Raw genomic sequence first — 22,989 nt, forward strand, 5'->3', positions numbered from 1 at the left:
CCCTTGCACTGAGGGACTTTGCAGGCCTCTGCAAGCTGATCAGACTGCACTTGTTTGGTTTTTGTTGAAGGCTTGTCCCTGTGTCAGATCCCATCAGCAGCGAGTGACTGCCCTACTCTCTCCCCTGTGCTGCCCTAACTTCTGTAACCCATGCTGGGTCACCAAAAGGCTATCCCATGGCTCAGAGCCTGCAGTTCCTCGGGGGGGAAAGGGTTTACCCTGCCTTGGAAGCTGACTGGGAGCTCTCAGAGGAGTGGAGAGCTTTGACATGCTGTTGTTTGAATCATGGGAGATAACACAGACACATTTCATGACTGCTGGAAGCTGTCACAGTGTCACTGAGCACTAGGTACTGAAAATTAAATGAAGTGAGGTAATAATAACTACAGCGTGCCTTTATCTGGGGGAGAAGGGTTGTGTTTCTTAGAAGCTGAAGGTAAAATGAAAGTTTGATGAGTTAACCTAGAGGCAGAAGCTCCACAGCAGCTGTAATTATACACCTGGAGTGAAAGGTGAGTCACCATCTGCCTGGACTGTGGCAGGACTGATATGTTCAGAACAGCATCGCTTTCATCTTGGGGAAATGGTGCTTGGGCCCAGTGCTGTCACCTGAGAGGGGTGGGAGAGGGACAGGGGCACTGCTGGGGGTGGGTCCTGGGCCACCCAAACACACAGTGGGGACTCTCAGCACATTAGGAGCCTGACTGGTGTTCCTTGATGTCCTGAGGATGATGTTTCTAGGGCTTCCCGTTCCTGATGTACCCCATGGGTGGTGATAGGATTTGGGATAGCCAAGGACTCACCCTGAGCTGTGTGAGCTGAGGAATCCTTCCAGTGTGGGGTCCATGGTTTCCTCTTGCTCTCCTGCAGGCACCTTTGTGTTCCTCTGAGATGAGCCCTGAACTTCAGTGTTTTCCAGGTGTCATGCAAGGGTGAACAAGCATAAACAACTTGACACTTCTATCACAGCCAAACCTATAGTTTTATCAATGTTCCAACTGGGTCGGTCTCTTCTCTCAGGCAACAAGCGATGAGGTGAGAGGAAATGGCCCCAAGTTACACCCTGGGAGGTTTAAATTGAATATTAGAAAATATTTCTTCATGGAAAGGGTTGTCCAGTATTGGAACAGGCTGCCCAGGGAAGTGGTGGAGGCACCATCCCTGGAGGGATTTAAAAGACCTGTGATTGTGGTGCTTTGGGGACCTGGTTAAGTGGTGGCCTTGGCACTGTTTGGTTTGATAATCTTAAAGGTCTTTTCCAACCTAAACAATTCTATGATATCAGGTATTATTTGGCAGATATGTATAACACTTATTGCAGTTCTTTATACTGCTGAGACAGATATATGGACTCAGTTATTAAACCCTCATGCTTGCAAGTCTTTTTTTCTTTTTTTTTTTTTTCCCCCTGGCAAGTCACTAGATGTTCATACTTTAATATAATCAAAAAATAGGAAAAAGCCCCCCACCCAAGTGGGTTGTTCAGCACAACCACCCATTCCCATCCTGTATCCTTAAATTGAAATGATCTTAAATTGAAGTGTCATTCAAAATATGTGCATTTTATATCAATTTAAGCAACCATACCATTCATTTTTCTCTGTCTGTGCATATAGAACCTGTCATTTGTCTTTCTTCACGTGACAAAAATGTGGTGCAGTTCATTCCAGTGATGAGTTGCAGTCCACATGCAGCCAGAGGGGTTGCTTTGAAGCAGCACAAGGCATGTTTTATTGATTTATACTTTGAGTTCATCGATCTGCTTTCAGAAAAAAAGTATCATCTTCTACTGGTATTTCCAAAAGCTGCCAACAGCTACTCCAGCTTCATCCCAAATATTATTTATTTGTGCTTTGTGATCTGTTTTCAGAAGTCATTGCTTACATGTACACGTGTATCTATGTACCTAGGTCTTATTAAAATAAATCTCCTAATTCAAAGATTTTTTTACGATTAAACCTGGCAGGAATTTTTATTAAATGGAGCCCATAAGAATTCTGTTCAGAACATAAGGACAAATCATCTTGCAAAAGCAACATTTAAGTGGAATATCTACCTGTTTGTTGATATGTGATAGGTGTTTGTTGATAGGTGACACAGTTTGTTGCTTTCCTTAAAAAAGTAATTTATAGGAACGCAGATACAAGTGGGCATTTTCTACTTCCCTGGAATTTTAATTTGATTTATTTTATTTTATTTACAGGATTAGCCGGCACTGCTGCGGACCTAGAAAAAAGAAAGCTTATTTTTGGAAAAAATTTTATACCTCCAAAGAAGCCAAAAACATTCATACAGCTAGTTTGGGAAGCGTTGCAGGATGTGACTCTTATAATCTTGGAAATTGCAGCCATCATATCTTTGGGGCTTTCGTTTTATCAGCCACCTGGAGAAGGGAATGAAGGTAAAAACTCTTTATAGAAGTCATCTCTGTGAGTTTAAGTAAAGCCAGTCCTTAAATCAATGTTGATCTCAAATCAATGCCATCACCGCTCTCCAGAAGGTCACTAACAGGAAATTTCCATGTGGTTTGTTCCTGATACTGTTACATCTGGTGCTGACATATTTTTTTTTTGTATCCTGACATTTCTTTATGCAAATCCTGCACCTTGTGACACATACTAAGAAAAAGCACAACATTCTTATCCAACGGGAGTGTTTTTGTTGCCGTTTCCACCTCTGTGTTTGGTGTTTGTTTAATTCATCTTGGGTGGTTGTTTACCACATCACAGAGGAGAACTATGTCATTGCTTATATAACTGATGTATCCAATCCACAGGAACACGGACAAGTCTGGTTTTTACCAGCTGAAGACTCGAACTTAGTGGAATTCACACATTTAAGTATTTTTAGGGATGGGGCTGAGGCTTGTGAGCCTGGCTCAAAAGGGAGTTCTGGAGGCAAACTCATGTTACTGATAAACCATATTCTGCAAAGCTTTAACACCCTCCCTGGCCCCCTTCTTTCTTCTCCCCTTTTTCCCCCCTTTGGAAAGTACTCTTGAATTCACATGCTTAAAATACCCGTTCCTCTCCATAAATGCAAGATTTCCATTTCTGGCGACTGATCCAGATTTTTTTTTTGTCCCCCTCCTGCTCTCTCCCAGACTTATAAAGCTGGATAAAACATGCTGTGTGAAATGACGTGAGCAGCTTGGCAAATGCAGGAAGAATGTCTTCCTCTAAATATAGCCCTGAAATGCTTTTTACATTTGCTGCAGTCTCCTTTGGCTGCTTTCCTTGAAGCCCCTTCCTTCTTCCTTTTCCATTCACCAGCAGAATAAGCACGTAGCCATGCATACCTCTTGGATTATGGTCCTTTAATCTTTTATATACAACAGGGAATCTTTTATTGCTTTCTCACTGAATTTTGAATCTGTGACTATTGATTCAGCAGGTGTTCAATTTAGGCATGAAAAGATAAAGGAGTCATTTGGTTTTTTAATCTAAGAAAATGTTATTTATTGCTATTATCTCATATAACTGGCCATGGTGGAATACTTTGGGGACAATATAAACAATGAATGATGCTTTACAAATTATTATTTAGTTTAGATTTTTTTTTTGTCAGACATGAATGTAGAGAACCTTCATATTTTATTTTATTTGGTGGGAAAGGAATGTAAAAATAGCATTTTTACAGGTTTTAGCAAGAGGGGAGATGTGTCATCAGACAATTTTTTTTCTTTTTTTAAAAAATGTTATTATTTTGATACTGCACTTAAAATGTTTCTTTTCCCTTGGGGAAGTATGACACAGCTGAGATTCTGAGATAGTCTGAAAAGCTCAGTAGCACAGCCTGGGAAAATATGTTTGTGTTTTCCCACAGCACAGTATTTTATTCACCGGTCGCTATTTTCCCTAGGTTTTTAGGATTGTTTTCCTGGAAGGTTTTGCCCTGATTTACACAAGGAGAATAAATCAAGTTAGTGAATATCTTGTAATCCAGCTTTTTGAACACATTGTGAAGGTCTTCTACATTTTTGGAAGTCTATATTTGAACAGTTGTATAAATAAATCTCTTTCATTTTAAGATCAGTATATCATAAACTGCTGCCAAGGATACCTTTGTTTTATTGGTAGATATCCTTTTTAAGAGTCCTAAATGTTGGAAAATGGACATATTAAGCTTGATTTTTGCCTTGGTACAGTGGGGAGTATTTACACTTGAAATGGATTTGATGGCTTTGCCCAACGTTCAGTAACCAATTACAGAATAAAATATATAGAATATCCTGAGCTGGAAGGGCCCCACAGGATCATCAATTCCACCTCCTGGCCCTGCACAGGACAATCTCAAAATCCCACCTGGTGCCTGAGAGCGCTTTAGACTAATGCTGAGTTCAGTTCAACGAAGGTTTTACCAAGAAATAAATTATTCTGTTTTGTCTACACTTAAACCAATTTACTGAACAACATAAACTGTTCCTGGAGTTGCCCAGGATCATGGATTCAGACCAAACACGAGCCTGTCAGGAGATTATAGTTCTCTGAAAAGGCAGCAGCTCGAAAGCTTTATGTCTTGTGAAATGTCTGAATCTCACATTCATTACACATTGATCCATTTGTGCATTGCTGTTTTAATGGAGAATATGGAAAAAAATCCAATATATAATATCCTTGCAGCAGTTTGAGTTATGCCCAACCTCATTTTGTTGAGGTGAGAGGGTAATATTGCCCATGGGATGTAATATGGAATCCCTATGCAGTGACTGGAAGAGGTGACAAATGTTCCCTTGGGAAGCCTGAAAACCCCGTATTTTCCTCTTCTGACTCTTCCCAGAATGAAAATAATTCTTTGAAATGTACATTTATTAGCAAGGCTTATGTTTTTTTCTTGAAAAGAGTATATTTACTTCTGGAAGCACAGCCTGATGTCAGGAAGGGGAGCTGACATGTCTTGCTAAGTCTCTGCTCTTGATCTTGTCCAGCTCCTCCACGCTCTTCTCTAAATGTTTCTCCAGCAGTTTCTGGATAAGTCAGTAGTTGTACTGGGCAGTTTCCCTGGAAAGAATTTCTCTCTCTAGATGTTTCTTAATATTTTTTTTTCTTTCTTCTCCCTAAAAGTTGTCAGTATTTCATTCTGCTGGTTGATGGTAACATCAAAGACAAGGCTTGTGACAGGCAAGTTTGTCCCCAGCTCAACAGAAAGTCTCCTTTGGGTAACAAGATGCTGTTTTTTGGTGTGTGGCTGTTTTATAGCATATGAGGTGCCTCCTCTTCCAAATTCTAATTTATTTTTTTTTTAAATTAAATGCATTGTCATTTTGAAAATGAGTCAACAAGACTGTTCTTTCCACACTGATTTGTTCAAACATCACTGATAGTAATCTGAGCTCGCCAATTTAGGGTTAACTTGAAAAGCTGTGACCACCCAAAGTGACAGTTTTCTTTGTAGGATAAAGGGATGAAAATAAGAGACACAGTGCTGGGAAGACACAGTGGCAGGGAAACACCACTTTGTGTATTTTTTTAATGTAGTCTACATATACACTGCCTTTATATCTAATATATTTATATCTGCCTTTCATATATCCTCAGCTTTTATCTGCCAGTGACCTTACTAGTTAGTATAATAAGTTAAAGTCACATTTGTTTTCTAGAATTAATATAACACTTTCTTTTTGGGCTCCTGAAAGCTACTTGTAACTTTTGATGCAGTAACAGAATTAGCATTTAAGTGTTTTCTGCAGCTTGAGTGCAAAATATTTGTCCTGATGCTTGTGAAGGAGGAATACATTATCAAATCTACACATCCAAAAATATTAGATTGCATGAACTGCTTCAGGAACCTTGTGTAAGGGAATAGTCTCATGCATGTACTGAATGCATCTTGCTGTATAAAAGGCAGCTACGAGCTCACAGGTTCATTTTCCATCTGTATTTCTTAGATTAGTTGTTATTTCCCATTTTCAGCTATTACTGTTCAGACATCCCCAAATTTAAGTCCTTCAACTGTAGCATAATTGCATTTCCAAACATCTACAACACAGTCTGGTATTATCTTGAGGAGAGTAAGTAGATTATTGTGCCCCAGTCACACTCAGTTGTCACTGGTGGAAACAGTTGTCATTTCTGTGGTTTTGAAGCAGCAGTTGTGATATTGCTCAACCAACCCGAACTGGAGGAGTAATAATCTGCTGTTGGAGTTTCTGTTCTCCTACAATTCTTCATTTATGATATGGATGTAAAATCTTGGAAAACCTGCTTTCATTTTCTGGTGCAATCACAAAATCTGATCTGGAGGAATCACTAGATAATTGTGCAGTTTTATTTCTTCTCCAGAAGCCACTTTAGTTCTTTTATTTTCATATTTCTTAGCAAGAGTGAAAGTGTCAAGAATGTTGTTCTTAGAAGTTGTGCTGGAGTTTTTTTTATGATCTGCTTTGTATTCCCTTTCACCCTCTGACAGGCCATTAGAAGCAATTGAGAACTTCTGCATAAGTTATTGTCAGCCCTGTGGCAATTACTGCTCTCATTACTGATCCACATGGAATCACTTTTTCACTCTTCCAAAAAAGTGCAGAACTGCTGCTGTGTTTTAGCAAATGAATATTGAGAGAAAATTCCCAGTGCAGATGTAACCTCTGCTACAGTGAGGATCACACAGGGGTGTGGCTGAGGCAAGGTAAAAATACTTGGTTCCTCAGACAAAACCCCTGTGTGTCCTGGGTGAATGGATTATAGACTATTCCCTGACCATGCCAAGTAGGGGCCCTGTGGTATATAAAGAGGATTTAATTAACATATGATATCCTGGCTTCTTTTTTGTTTCTTTGTTTTTGTTTGTTTGTTTGTTTTGGGGGGAGTTGTTTGTTTGTTGTTGTTTTGTTTTGTGTGTTTTTTTTTTTTGTTTTTGTTTTTGTTTTGTTTTTTTTGTAATGTAGATTAGAGTTAGTCCAGGACTAAATTTGAAACATTTGCCTTTGCATATCAGTTTATAGTGAAATAATTTTTATATACCGTTTGTAAAAAATATCAAGCACCCTGTTGTTTTTTTTTTTTATGAAAAGAAAGAGTTGCTTCATGGGGTCAAGTGTTGGTCTCAAACCATTACATTGCTTGAGGAAAGGAAACATCCTTTAGGAAGGAGTGCTTAGACTCAGTCAGAATTCCACCAAGGGAATGGGAATTGGAAGAGCTTCTCTTGGTTACTCTCAAATCTCTTATTTTGGCTGTAGATCTGCAAGAATCTCCTCCCTGGTGGGTTGTTGGGTTGTGACCATCTCCACACAGTCTGTTCAGCAGGATTGTCCTGGTTTGTCACATCCCCCCATCCATAACCATGTGAACTGCCCAAAAATTTTCAGTCTTCTGCTGACACCTTCAGTAGCAACTTCTGAGCCCTCCTGAGTCCTCCCCCTTGCTTCTGTCTTCAGGCCTTACATCACATGTAGCTCTTATTCCCTGGCCATGAGAAATGCTGATGTCAACCCCTGCCAGTTGCTTGCTGTTTCCATGAATGTAACCTTTTAACTGTTCTTCCTTGAACTCTATTTCCTTATGTGGATTATAAAGAGGGAAGAAGGTAGCCTGAGGTGAGATGTTTTAACATCCCACTGTTTGGTGTGAAGCCCTGGGCACGATGTCTGTTTGCCAGTGTACAGCTTTTTTTGCAGCTTAAGGGTGGGGAAAAAAAGGAAGAGTCGTTTTGATTGAGGCAGTTTCTGTTAGAATTCCCAAGGCAAAACTCTGTCTTGAAAACAAAGTTCAGTGAGTAGTTACTTTGCTTAATGCTGCTCAGCAGAGCTTTGCCTGGGTTACCTCCCCCTTACTCCTGCAACAAGTTGATGAACCGGAAAAAATACAGGAACAGGACATGGTCCCCTGAAATTTGGTCCTCCCAAACCTCTTGTTTTAAGCTGTTGGTGGTGTTGATACACTGCTACTGCTCAGGGCTGTGGCTGAGTTGCCTGCTGACCTCTCACAACTTACATGAGACTTTATTTCCTGGGCTTCACTGCTCTATTGTGATTCCTACAATCACTCTCTTGCGATTCCTACAATGTGCCACACTGGTCAATGGGGACTAAAGTTGGAGATTTAAACCAGATAGAATATCCAAAAACTGGAGAGAGGGTATAGCTGGTCCACAGCTCCTGTGAGGATGGTGCCTTATCTTGTTTGAGGCACTACTCACTTGTGGTACAACTGTTCTGTGCATCCCTGTCCTGATGGAGTGGACAGTAGGTCACAGTCAACCAGGGAAGTGCAAGAGCCAACATGCTCAGAGGTGCTGGAGTCACCAGAAGAAGCTTTCCCTACAGAATCCAAGGCAGCCATGGGATGTTTAGATAAAGAACACTGTAAAAATCAACCTGAGGGGAAAAACCCCGAAGCCAAACAAATTCCAGATCTCTGGTGTGGGGTCTGAAATGCTGCTCTGTTCCCACCCTCTCCCAGGTTACTGCCCATGGACTAACTCAAAATATGTCTCTTGGCATCTCACAACATTGAACAAGTGTGGAGGAATAAGTCACAGTGGGAAAGATTTGACACAGTGCAGGTATTGTGGAAGGAGGTGGAAAAAGTAAAAATTCTGTTCATATTATAAAGAATATATATATAAAAGAATATATATATATGAAAGAATATAAACAGTTGACAACAAACCTCTCTTTCTTAGTTAGGACTGAAAATACTGAATTTAATACCAGCTAGTTTGAATTTCTTTCTAGTGTATAGTCTGTACTGATGTACATTAAAAAACAATAACAGTGTTTCCACCAATTTGGATCAGCCCAGTCCTCCTCCCTGCCAGTTCCCTACCCTGGATGCAAATTGTACTAGAGCAGAACAGCTGCAATAGACTGCTGGGCTTCAGCCTAAACTCGAGTACAGTGCCATGTTATAAAGATATGATGCTTGTCCTAATTCCCCAGCACTCATTGTGGGTATTCTGGAATCTCTAGGACTGAAAAAACCCGGTGTAACAACAGGTAATTAAGACATTGCTCCTTCAAAACCTTTCAAAGTTCTGTTCTCGCAGACAGCATCTTTTTGGGGTTCCAGTTCTCAGCTTTCCTTAGATCAGTTTGTGGTTTTGCTCCTTTTCACATGACATCTAGGCTTCTAAATGGAATTTCCCCCTGATGACATATAGCAGACGTTCAAGGATCCACTTGCACCCAGGGGAAAATAAGAAATGCCACTTTTCTAATAGAGCTCTAAGGTCATGTTAGCAATTCCATTAATCCTTCTGTATTTGCACATGTAAGCAGCTGAAGTATCTCATCCAGCTTTTGACCTTTAACATAATTTGTTTTTTTTTCTTTATTTTTGTTTATTTGTTTATTTGTTTTTTTCTTATTTTTAAACAAATGTTAGTTCTTCCCTATATTTCCAAATCAGCCAAAATCTTATACTGGTTTATTTTTATCTTCAGATTCAGGTGCAGGATTTGTCTGCTGCTCCTGCACACATTTCTCTCCATACAGAGAAATTTGACCTCCATTGGAGGGTGCAAGTAGAAACCTCAGCCTGCCCTGCTGGCTCAGCAGGTCCCAGTTCTGTTCAGAGTAAGGGACAAAGCAGAGGGGGGATAAAACCCAAAGCCAGCCTTGGCACTATCACAGGAAATAGTGGCCTGTGGGCAGCTCTTAGAGGTTAATTAATCTGATTTCTTGGTATGCAAGAGTTGTGTGTTCCCTTTCTGTTCGGAAAGAAAGCAAAGCATCATTTCCAGCTTCCTCACAAAGACCAATACTGGGGTTTGCAGGGAGAGCTGGGCAGTCTCTGTGATTCAGACAAGGTGGCAAAGGAAGGAAAAGACCCTTTCTGTGTTGCCATGCACGTCAGGAAAACTTGACCATATATTTGATAAAATCCTTCTTATTTTTTCTCCAGTTTTTAAACTGCGATTTTCTTCCCTTTGGTTTCTTGCCAACAATTGTGACAGAACCACATTCATTTGAGTATTTTTAGGTAATGATATTTGGCATTGCATCCAATTCTTAAAAATTTTCTTCCCACTCTCACAGAAACACTTTTCTTTTTTAAAGTTATTGCCCAGATCATAAACTTCTTATGTTCTCTTTCCAAGAACTATAATGTCTTAGTAGACAGATTTTTTTTCTTTTTTTTTTTTTTTCTTCTTTCTGGGGATTCTAGAAATCTTACATTTTTTTTTTTTTTTGTGATGAAACGAGCTTATTCTTAAATTATTCTTAAATAAACACCCCAAATGCCTGCTGGGGAAACCTGGAAATAGATTCCTGTGTACGTAAACACACGTTGGCACGGGAGCAACACACAGGTGTCCTTTGGGCAGGAAGCAAAGTTGGATCCAAAACACATCCCAGGATTAGCTCTGCAGGAGCTCTGCCATCTCATCTGGTGTGGGGAATGGCACTTGTTGTCGTGAAATTCTGTGGTGGCAGTTACAGTCCCTTCCTGCCAAATGTGAACTGGTTGGGTTTATTGTTTTTATCTTTAATAATATTGACCATTTGTGTTGTTTTAACCCTAAAAATGAGCACTAGTAAACCTAGGTATGGCTCAAGAGTTCATTTAAACAAGGAATACTCCTGTGCCCCCTTTGCTTAAATGACCCTGGGGAATAAACTGTTGTTTCAAAAAAAGGAAAAGCACTGATTACTGAGGAACTTTAACCAAATTTAATTAAGCTGAATTAAAAGTAGCCTGAGATGAATAACCACGTGAAAGTCTCGTGCCATCCTCTGAGGAATTCAGTTCATTTACTTCCTAGTGAGACACAGTGAGCACAATTAAAGAAAAGCAAACTGTTTTAATGCAGCATTTGCCAATTTTTGCCTTGTCTTCGCCCACATCTAGGATTTCATCCTACATTTCCCTTAGCATTTTAATTCAGGAGGGTTACCTGCATGCATAATGAAGCACATTCTTTTTTCAAATCCTTTTCCATACCAAGAGTCTTGCAGGGCTGATATAAGATCCTGGGACACAAAAGGTTCCACAGGAAAATATTGCATGTGTCTCCATGTCTCTAAAAATCTACCTCCTTTCATTAATATGCACTTAATCAATTTGATTAATGAGGGCAAGATTCAGAAATGAGTCAGCTGAACAAAGTTAATTCTCTAGGCTTTGTGGTAGTTTTAGATCTTAATCTTTCTTTCTAAAATAACTTTGCATACAGTAAGGTAGATTGCCTTAAAATACATAAACATAGGCAACATAAAAATCTAGTTTGTAAGGCAATCATTAATGTTGTTTTGCAAATCTCCTAGAATCAAAGCAGTGCATAACATTGAACAACTGTAAATCTTTTGCCAGCCCTCCCAGTTCTGAAGCCAACACTAAGGTGAAACACTGATTCCACAACTTGGGTGTGTACACCTTAAAAAATATCTTAAGTAATATTTTTGGTGCATTGAAGATCTGTCATCTCTCTAAATCCTCTCCCTTATGCAAAATACGTAGGAGAAAATATGAAGCCTTCTTAAAATAAGATGAGCTGAGATTCATTCATTTTAATACTTTGCAGTGATTTGAATCCCAACTTTCACCATATTTCAGGACCTGGATCAGTACAAAGTAAACCAAACCAACACTCCCGAGCAATTACTAAAAACATTTTCAAGACTTTGCTGCAGATGCTGAAAACAACAATAATTAGCAAACATCTCCAAATCTCTCTCATATCTCCAGAGGTGAAGGGAACAGCTTGTCCTGTAATCCTCACTGTCAGTGTCAACTAATCACCCCCTGGCACGGCAGGGAAATCTCGCTGCCACTTCCGAGCTCCTGATCTGTGCTATTTGCAGGCTGGAAACACTGCTTTTCATTTTGCAGGCCTGTCAGCCTTTTTTCTAATGCAGTATAACATATCAAAGCAGCTGCTTTGGGGGGTTCTAGTTCTAACTTCATTTTAGCCCTTAGTTAGAACAGATTCAGAGTTACACCCCCCACGTTTGTCTCAGAGCGCTTTCAAATGACGTTGTTTTGACTATAAAAACCTGAAGTGTGTGTACAATTCCATAAGTCTGCACAGAGTGTGTTACATAATGTTCTCCAGGCACTGAGAAATCAATGGAAAACCCTGTTGTATATCAGAGGGTATAAAGGCCATGCAGCCTTAAGAGCTGATGTGTCCTAATAGGAATCCTTTATTGTCTTTGCTGCTGAACAAATCACACTGATCCAGCTGTCACTGCACCTGAGGCTTTCACTGTGCTGTCCAGGGAGGAGAATTCTCAAGAGAAGATGAGCTATTAGAAAATAGCATTTTTTATATAAAATAGATTAATCTCAAAAGTATAGGTTGTTTTCAGAGTTATGAAAACACAGCTTTGGAGGAGCGTCATTGCACACCCTCTAATTCTCTCATCGTTCTTCATAAAAATTAAACCACGAGATTCCCAGAAGGATTTTTAAAACCAGTCTAAACAGTCTATCAGTACAAGGGATGAAGCAGTTGGCAGCCTGGAAAAGAAGAGAAAAGGAAGTATTTGCCCTTTTAAAAACAGCTTGTCCTGCCAGAACCCCCCGTTTAACCTCCCTCCTCCCCAAACTCGGATGAGGTGAAGCAGCATATGGCTTCTGGTGACATTACCCCAATCTGTTTCCTTAAAAAATTTAAGTTCTTTAAGAATTTACTTGGAAAAGAATCTTCCTTTTTAATTCCTGCCCTAAGTCCTACTTCAATGCGTGGTCTAAATATTCAGGAGTAGAAAGGAGAACAGGTCTCGCTGTCACCAATCCTTGTCTGAGGCCGTGTTCACTGGGAGAAGGTTGTGCCCCTTTGGGTTGGCATTACCTGGGTAGGCCCTTGAATTTCTGGACCAGTTTTGCTTTTATTTTCCAGATTGAAAAGAAGGGACAAATTTGGGTTGGAGGCTCCAATGTTGGATGAATTGGTGAGAGTCCTGGATGATGTGTGGTCATGGAGAGCACCCTGTGGGGCTGGGGCTGGTGTTCAGGTGCAGCTGCCAGACCAGTCAGGGTACAAACTGAACCTGTAGGGCCTTTCCTGGGGCTTTGCACCCCTGTGCTTGAGATAATGCTCCTGGAGAGAGCACAAAAGCTCAGACAATATCCCAGCAACCATCTCTGGTGGCTCTCAGCTGGATTGTGCTGGGGTAGTGATAACCCTGGCTATGCTGGTGGATTTATGCAGATTTATGCAGGCTGGATCTGTAGATCTGGGGAGATGACATCCTTTTGGCTGGCTCTGTGGGGTGGTACAGGGGTGCTCTGCAACCAGGGACCAGGGGAAGGTGATGCAGGGGCTCCCCTGAGCATCATCCATGTACCCAGTGACAGGACAAGCCTTGCTGGCCGTGTTTGCATCCTGTGCAGAGCAGCAAAGCTGGGTTTGCTTTGAGCTCCCAGCACTCCCTACATGAGGAGTGTGGTGCTGAGGGGAGTGCTGGGTGTATAAATCAGAGAGCACTCCACTCTCTGTTCCTGCTTAATCCCAGCCTGGTGACAGCATCCAAAGGCAAACAAGAAGAGGTAGGAGATGAGAAAACCAACTTAGGGATCTAGGAGGTGGTTTAGTCTGTCCCCACTCTCAAAAGCAATGCTATTATCCTTTAAAAGTAAGGGGGCTGAGGTCTTAGGCTCAGATGCAAGAGTTAGCAGTTCTTGCTGGTTAAACCTCCCCTCGGCAGGCAAGAAGAGTTTAACTTCTATTTTTAGGATCACAGTCTAATGTTTGGTTTAAAACTATGCTTGCATGTGGGAATTCCTGAGATTAGCTCTGGCTTTAGGATGAGGAGGAGGGAGCAACACTTAAGCCCTCCTGGACAGCCATTTATCTTACTTATCTTTAAAAGGTTCCAGTGATGGAAATTCTGTGTCTTCCCTGGATAATCTGTCTGAGTGTCCAGGCAGTGAGGCAGTAATTCATGGTGTATGACTAAGATGTCTCTTGTAAGAATTTAAACACATCACTACCTTTTTATGTTTTACGTGGATGTGAAGACCAATTTGTGGTTTTTTATTTCCAGCCATATTTTCTCTGCTCAAAGACAACTTGATTATAAATACCAGCACGTAGTTATTTGTGGAAACTTACCCAGGTTTTTCAATAGAAATTTGAGCAACATGTCAGCAGTACAGAGGAATACAAATATTACACTGAATTTGACAAAGGGAGCCAAAATATTATCTTTAAATTATTTACCAGGTGTTCGAAAAAACCAAACAAATTCTCTCAAACAGATGAAAAAAACAAAAGCTCTGAAAACATCTCTATTGTCAACAGTTAATAACTTATAAAATAAAATAAGATTCAAGAATACTGAATGTTTTGTTATCTGATTGTGAATTAAAAATCAGTTTAAATTTAGCAGCTCTAAAATCTCAATTATTTGTCAAATTTGCAAAATCTGTTAATGATGTTTTTTAACACAAAGCATTTTTGGATCAGGTTCTGGGATTGCTTTACAGTTTCAAAGGAGGGTGCTGGTTGCCAACCAGTCTGCAGGAGTCCAGACAAACCATGCTACAACCCAAAGTCTGCATGTGCTTGTGGTTCCTGGCTGTTGCTGGGTTTGATTTAGAATGAAAAATTATTAACTGGAAAAAAAAATGTTTAAGTACAGATGGCTGAAACAAAGCAGAAATCCCTTTTTGAACAAGAATGCTGTGATGACAAGGTGGGTGTACAGCATTTTGCTGCTTTTCTTTCTTCCCAGATATCTGTAATCAGGTACTGAACTGGGACCTGGGGAGAAGACTCTTAAAATCTTCAAACTGTAGATGCAGTTGAGGTTTTCTTTTAAAGTTTAATCAGGTGGAGAATAGAACAGGCTCCCACCCTGCTGAGCTACAGCTACAGGAATAAAGCACAGACAAGTGAGTGTGGGGTGTTACAGTCCCCATCTCTTAGATCTAATGCAGTAGAGTTAATACCACTTTGTAATTATATGCATCTGTGGGCACCTATACATATATGTTTATATATATGTGTGTGTTTATATATATATATGCATATTTTCATGTATATATATACATACACACACACACATATATCTCCTATCAGAAAAGTAACAATTTTAACAACTAATTTCAATTTAATTCTGTTTTGTGTGAGTTCTGCCTTTTTTCTCTAGGATATGCTGCTCCTCTTGTTTCAGTTCAGTATGCATAATTAATATGCAGGATATATAGAATGTACATTCTAAACAGAGATTATCCCCGTTGCCTGCAGCTTTAGCTTGCTTTGGATGCATCTGTGTTAACATTTTTGTTTGGATCCAGAACATACCTCAGAAATCTCTCTCCCCAGTGAATAAGCTGTGGTTCACATTACAGGATGATTTTCGGGGAGTGAGCGAACTGGATGTGCATCCAGAGGGGATTTCATCCCATCCTTTGGGATGAAACTAAACAGAAAAACACAGTCCAGAAACTCGTTTCCTTAGCACATAGATTTGCACTGTAAAAGTTCTTTTATAGGGCCATGCTGGTGTTGATTAAACTTTTTAATGCCTTCTGCTGCAAGACATTATGATACAATGTTTAATCTTTTACTGACATGATTTTTCACCTCTTAAAGCTTTGTAGCAGAAATGAAGACGAGAAATTTGATGGGAGTAATAAACATTCCGGTTTAGGAGAGGGTTTTGTGGCTGAGGTCTGCAAATCTTCCCTGTCTTCTTGGGGCAGGTTTTCTTGTTCTCATGGGTGTGGCTGATGAGTGGGGCAGCAGAAGAGGCTGTGGTGTTCCAGGAATTGGCTCTGGAGCACATCACTGGAGCCTGAACTCAAAAGGCACAGCTTGGATGCTCTGGTTTATGCTGTTTCCTACCCTTGCTAGTTGCTTAAGCCACTCAGCTGCAAATTTTCTTAATTAATGGCTTTCCAGCTCTGGTCTGTGGACCTCTGAGAATCCAAGAATTACTGTGTAGGGGCCTATTAAATCAGTAACCTTTTCTTGGTAACCTCTCTCTGCAGGGCTTGTAGGTTGGAAGGAGTTGACAATTACTCTCTAAACGGTCTAGGTGTGTCATCACTTCATCCCCTGCTCCACTTGTTTTTTTTTTTTAAAAGCTCTGGTGAAACATTTGTCAATATTTCCAGGCAAAGACAACTCTTTTCAATTTTGTCTTGCAATTTTTTGGTAGTATTTCTCTTACATACTCTAAAATAATCCTGGTTAGAACATCTTGTTTTAAAGCACCAAAAAAAAAAGGGGGAGGGGAGGGAAACATTTTTGGAAGCAAGTACATTTCATTTATATTAGAGCACAGCCAAAGAGTGATGGAACTATACAAGCATCCATTACTCAGGCAGATGCCACCCTAAAAACCTTCTTCAGTGATTTGCTCTTTTCATCCTTCTGCTTCAGACAGAAAGAGAAAAGGCTCTGTTGATAAGCACTTGGTAGCTGAAGCATGAATAAGACAGACAGCTCTCCATCTGATTATGTATTTATGAATTATTTGTTGTTCTCTGTCAATGTTAAATGTTTTTCATAGGTCTATTTAAAGCTGAGTGCCTCCATGAGAGCTGGTTTGCTGTTAAGCATTTATTTATTTTCACGGGTTTCTCTGTTTCTTGGTGCTTTCAGTGATCTGTGATGAGAGTGGGAGCTGAGGAAATGTTCCAATCCTCCTCTCCATCCAGCTGTATTTAGGAAGTACTGGAAGATGTCAAGGATTGCTACATGAGAAATGGGAGCATTCTGCCTGTTTTTAGAATCCAACTGCAGCTTTAGCTTTCTGACGTGCTTGTACAGAGCTCCAAACTTAGCAGGTTTTCTTGATTATATATATTTTTTTTCTTCAGCCATTGATGTTTAGGAAGGCTCTTCTAAGACAACTTTATCCCACTAGCTGCAGTGTTCCCTATGCCATTTTTTTCTTAGAGCAAGGTTAGAATTCTAAATCAAACTTAATTAAACTTTTCCAAGTGAGTAAATGTCAACATATGGGCAGCCACTTCACTGCTAATATCAAGCTAAAAACTTCTAATTTCTTCCTATGGGTTTTATTCATAATGATTTGTTTGCCTTGGCACAGTAGCCTATTCCAAGTGTGGTCTTAAAACATTTGATCATGAAAAAAGGCATTTCTTTTCCTCCTTATTTCCCCCTGAATTAGCCAATGCCATTTATATCAGCGTTCCAGTTAAGCAAATCAGAACTCATGCAGTTCTCTGGAATCCTAGTTCCCTACATTAATTCAGTTTATTGCATACATCTTTCAAACTGAGTTTGTCTTTCACATTCAGCTTTGTCATAGTTAGGACATTTAAATAACATGACTTGAAAGGGATGCCTCGTTTGTGCTGCGTGTTCTGCATTGCTGTAAATTGGTTTGCCTTGTTCTTAATGCAATACAGACCTAAAACACTTTTCTGGTAGAGCCAAAGCAACTGAGTTACCTCCAGGTAGGGTTTCTGAGGGCATCAAGGCTGGATGCTAAACAGGATTTCACAGCAAAGTATTGATATGTAATTTTATTCTGCATTGGAACTGAACTGAGGGCTTTTAGCTTTTTTTTTTTCCCCCATGAAAAGCCCTGAAAAAAGAGCCTTAACTGAATGACCAAGCAGGATTGTTTAAGAGTAAGACCACGTGCACCTTGTCTGCATTCCTGCAACAGTGACATACATTTGGAGAATTTTGCAACTATTTTTATCTATCCTGGATGAATACAAAGAAACCTTCAACCTTAAGTAGAATTTTCCTTGTGGACATTGGTATTTGTACTGAAATGAAAAGTTATGTCAGAATCAATTGCTAATGACAGATGTATTTTTTCGGTTGATTTAAATTTTTTTCAATATGTCTGTAGAGACAGTTAAATATTAATAAGTATTTTTCTTTATGGAATAATTATAGGTCATACTAAAAGATATACAAGCTGTTTGTAGCTTTATCTTTTCTAGAGAAGGTCACTGTTAAAATTATCCCAGCACAGCCTTCCAAGTGCAGACAAAGCTCTTGCTCTGTGGAATTTATTGTCCTGTGTTGGGACCCTGAGTTTTTGACTCACAGTCTTTACTTCTCTCAGTTAAGCCCTAAATTATTACTTACTTACAGAATTTAAGAGCATTATTATTTAAAAGATTACTTAATTATTTTGTTGGGGGTTTTAAAATAATTCTTTACTACCTCATAGGTTTAGTAATGCCTGTGAAGCTGTTTATGGTTATTTATTATTCTGGGGGTAAATATTCTTGATGCTGTGTAAAAACACTTGTTCTGCAAATTCTTACTGGGTTGCAGATATGTAAGTGACTGCAATTGCTCTTTTCTAAGTGTTTTGATAAAGACATGTTACACTGATTGTTTTATAAGATACAACCTTTGTTTTTACCATATTCTAAAATGCTTCTAGATTATTCAAGGTTGCATTAAAATTTTAATACACATTATCTTTTCTAAATCTTCCCTGTAATAAACTTCTGGATTCTTAGTTTCCTACTTTTCTGGCCGGGCATACAATCAGTCTGTCTGTCTTTCTGACTCTCCCTTTCCCCTGTTTCCTTTGAACCCCTCACATTTTGAATGAGAGAGAACAAGGGAGGTTTTTTCATCCAAAAATAGTTGGGGGGTTTTGTGTCAATTGGTATTTTTGTTGCAAAGTGGAAATCTGGTTTTGCTCCACTGTATCAAAACTATCCATTCTATACTGTTCACCACAAAAAGTGTGCTTAGGGAGCAAATTCCCAACTGGATGTCAGGGATAAGGAATGACAGAGGAATGACTTAAGTTCAAGAATTCAGGAACAACACATTAAGAAATTGTAAAATGCAAAATGTGCACATTGTGTCATAGGGGACCTGCAAATTAAATAATTATTTCGTAATGTAAAGTGACCTTCATCTGGTTTCTACAAATCTCCATTGGACTGAAAAAAGAATTAAGTCCTCCAGATACCTTCCCTTCATTAGAGTTGTGAAGATCACCCACAAAACTGGGTTGCTGTTAAATATTGCTCATTAGGTAGATTTCCAGGTTGCCAAGCACGACTTAACTCTCAGCTGGGGATGTGAGGTAATGAGTTAGAACTTTGGGATGAAGTAAAAAAATCTTCTCACATATTTCCCAGAAAGAGATTCTCCAGAAATATTAAATTCTCTAAGTAGAACTCAGCTAGGACATGACCTTGCAAGTGTGGTTGAATAACTGCACTTGACTTCTTGTTAATAAACACAGAGAACAACTTTCAAGGTCTGATTCTTTACATTTGAAAGCCGTGTTTTACCTTTTGAATTTGTGGTTATATTTAACAAACATCTAGCTCTGAGCAATATTCAGTAAAACTGTAGCAACCCAATGTCAAGATTTTTCCCTTGCAATCCCTAAGAACAGGACTTGTGACGAAAATTCCCATTTTTGCCCTTCTCTACTTTTTCTGTGGCAACAAAAGGAAGTAAAACTGAGTGTAAATATTACAGAAGCAGCTGCTTGGTCCTTGTTATCTTCCATTGCCTTTGGTGGAGTGAGGATCCCATCCTTTTGAGTGATCTTTCCAAAACACATTTCCTTGGAGGGGCCAGGCAGAAGAATCTTGCTCAACAACATCTCTTGAAGTTGAGTACTTTAATTAACATTTCTCTGCTCACGAATGTTTGTGATGGGTGAATATATATGCTTTCAGGGCTTACAGATTTGTTTCCTTGCATAAATATGTTGAAAACGTGTAAATATTTAATAATGAGCTCTAAAGTTGACAGTTACATAACTAACCCACAGGGACAGGATCTCTTTTTCTCCCTCCCCGCCCCCATGGAGTCCTTACATAACGAACTGATGCATCACAAAGCGAGGAATTCTAATACTGTTTTCACATATGTAGCAAGAAAATCACTTTTTACTGAATGTTAAAGCCCCCTAAACCTGAAATGTGTGTGGTTTAAGCATCTCACACTTGGAAATCCCTTCTGTGGGGCTGGTTGCAGAACCAAACGTGGTTTTGGAGGGCACAATCTGACTTACTGCAAGGATCTAGAAAATGCTTTTCACGGCTGAGTCAGTCCTTGGAGAGTGTGAGAGAGACAGAAATCTTTGCTTTTTTTGAGGTTCATGTGATTTCTGGACCTTTGCTTTAGCTGTGGCTCTGTGGTGACACTGAGCTGTGCCAGCCAGTGGCCTCACTGCTTTCACTGTGCCCTTATGGAAGTGATTCAACATCTCATGATGCAGCGTCACAGGGAGGATTTGGGGCAGGAATATCATTAGCTAGCAATCACTCCTTGCACTGATTTTGTGGCAAATGATCCAACACAACCAAGAATTTGTGAAAATAAATATTACAATATCCATTATGCTTTCAAAAACCTTGTTAATGAGAGGAGTTTATTATATTTATTGCATAATTTTTGGTTATTCCTTTTCTTACACGGCTAAATACATTTGACAAAGTCAGTAACATCACTGGTGGTGTTGGTAATAAGAGCCCAGCTCTACTAATGAAAAAGCTGTAGCTCAGAGCTGCTCAATTTGCTTCAATAAAATCAGCGCTGCAGCTGCGGCGAAGGAAAAATGTCTTTAGAGAAAGCGATTAAATAAAAAGTTTCTATCATGGGAACCGTTGTCTTTCTGATGACAAAACCAGTTTGACTGACTAAAAAAAATTACCTCTGGGGGCGTTAGGAGATTTTCCTGGGGAATTTAAATGCCACAAGGTATTCTCGGCTTAAAAATAGAAAAGTGTAGGTTGAAATGAGTAGCTGAGAGGTAGGTGCTGTAGGTTGGGACTGAGGAATACAGATGTTCACAGATTCTGAAAAATGTACTTTTTCTGATTTAAAAATTACTGTGCTGCAGCTGAAGATGGTATAGTTTGTAATTATAATCATTATGTTATTCAAAGCAGCTGTAAGAATCTCTCCTGTAGTCGAAATTTTAAGCAGGTATTCTTTTTAGCTGCACTGTGCCTGTGTGCTTCCTTCTGTATTTGCCCAGATTTGGTTGATTTTATAAGAAACATATATTGAAATGGTGTCTATGATATTAAAAGCATTCCAGTTGCCAACAGGACATGAGCCTGGGAATTTGTCAGATGATGCTGTCTGGCTATTTGTGGCCTTTTTCTATTTTTTTTTTTCCTTTCCCCCTTTCTGGCTTTTACTGAATTGAAATGATTGATAACACCAAACAAATTATTTTCTCCTGCCAGATACAGTGATGCTTCTTGCTCATTGTCTTCCTGAAGTGCTTTAACTTGCTTCTGTGTATCCTCCTCTCCTTTCTCACCTTCCCCTTTTGGCACAAGTGCCTTCAAGTTTTTTTGTACAGTTCTCTTCCCCTTTAAAATATCCTATGCTTTTCTTCCTTGTCTTTTCCCTTCTAAACCTTTATATACAATTAAAATACTGCTAATGTAGAGTAGGTTTCTCAGGCTAATTTTTAATTTACTGGTAATTAGGTACATAAACCTCTTGGGCAGGTTCTTGGGCAGGTTTTGAGCCCATAGTTCCAGGTTGCTGTAGCTTCTGATGAGATGGAAACCCAGGTTGCTGTGATTTCAGATCATAGAATCATAGAATCAGCTGGGTTGGAAGGGACTTCCGAGATCATCAAGTCCAACCCTTGATCCAACCCCGCTGTGGTCCAACCCCGCTGTGGTTCCCAGCCCATGGCACTGATGCCACATCCAGTCTCTTTTTAAAAACCTCCAGGGATGGAGAATCCACCACTTCCCTGGGCAGCCCATTCCAATGGCTGAGCACCCTCTCTGCAAAGAAATTCTTTCTAATATCCAACCTAAACCTCCCCTGGCACAACTTGAGACTGAGCCCTCTTGTCTTGCTGATGGTTGCCTGGGAAAAGAGACCAACCCCCCCCTGGCTCCCCCCTCCTGTCAGGGAGTTGCAGAGAGTCAGGAGGTCTCCCCTGAGCCTCCTCCTCTCCAGGCTGAACAGCCCCAGCTCCTTCAGCCTCTCCTCATAGGACTTGTGCTCCAGTCCCTTCCCCAGCCTCGTTGCTCTTCTCTGGACCTGCTCCAGCCCCTCCATGTCCTTCCTGAGCTGAGGGCCCAGAACTGGACACAGCACTCCAGGGGTGGCCTCACCAGTGCTGAGTCCAGGGGCAGAATCACTTCCTTGGACCTGTTGGCCACACTGTTCCTGACACAGGCCAGGATCCATTGGCCTCCTTGGCCACCTGGGCACACTCTGGCTCATGTTCAGCTTCCTATCAATCCAAACTCCCAGGTCCCTTTCTGTCTGGCTGCTCTCCAGCCACTCTGTCCCCAGCCTGTAGCACTGCAGGGGGTTGTTGTGGCCAATAATGAGTAACTGTGATGCTTTGCAGTATTTTCCCATTCTTTTTCTCCTGAATCCTCTTTACCTTTGGATTTTATCTTCCTTTCATCTCCCTTGTATAGAAAACTTTTTCAACAGCCTTTGCTGACCTATTTCTGGTCCATTTTTAAGCTTTTAAAATTCTGTTCTCCTTCCACAAGGTTCTGGTAGCGTCCTTTCAGGTATTTTATGGGTACAATCACCTGAGCCTCTGTTTGTATTTCTGAGAGTTCTTTGAGGCTGCCCTTTCAGGTCCTCCTGCTCCTCTGTGGGGGTTCAGCTCACCTGTGTGTTCCTGCACACCTTTGGGATCAGCTGATCCATTTTATGGTTTCACCTGCTTTTTCTATGCTGAAGGAGTCCCAGCCCTTTATGTTCTTGACTTGCAGTCAGATCTTTAGCATCAGCTTTAAACCCTGTGTGCATTTTCTGTCCTGTGGCAATGAGACTTTGAGGCATGACACACATGGCACTTGTTCAGAGTTATGGGAGAAAAGAGCTTCATATTCAAAACTTGTTTACTTCTCTGGAATTGGGTTTTCTGACAGATAGGACCTGTGTTAAACACAATTTAAAATGAGTATATCACAATTCACTGTCTTGGAATAAAACCCTGCCAAAACCCACATATGCAAATTAAAAATTCTTTTGTGATGCTTTCAATCTGTGCATTCCAGTAAAGTCTCAGGCATATTTTTGGATGACACTGAGAACCCCGTGCTATCAGTGAAAGCAGAACAGCAATCTTAGAACCTAACACAAATTTTTAAAGCTTATATGAGCATTCTCAATAGACATTAGATG

The 22,989-nt window shown here is 40.1% G+C and overlaps 1 protein-coding gene across 4 annotated transcripts in view; it reads left to right on the forward strand.

Moving 5' to 3' along the window:
• ATP2B2 (ATPase plasma membrane Ca2+ transporting 2) overlaps window positions 1–22,989 on the forward strand; it is a 361,992-nt gene that overhangs the window by 238,167 nt on the left and 100,836 nt on the right. For all 4 annotated transcript variants that reach the window (XM_051793218.1, XM_051793221.1, XM_051793219.1 and 1 more), the window contains one exon: window positions 2,204–2,401. In XM_051793218.1, the coding sequence (XP_051649178.1) occupies window positions 2,204–2,401 (198 nt within the window). The remainder of the gene's footprint in view (window positions 1–2,203; window positions 2,402–22,989) is intronic.

Source organism: Manacus candei, unplaced genomic scaffold, assembly GCF_025592945.1.
Source record: "Manacus candei isolate 608988 ecotype Guabito, Panama unplaced genomic scaffold, ASM2559294v1 h1tg000036l, whole genome shotgun sequence".
NCBI lineage: Eukaryota > Metazoa > Chordata > Aves > Passeriformes > Pipridae > Manacus > Manacus candei.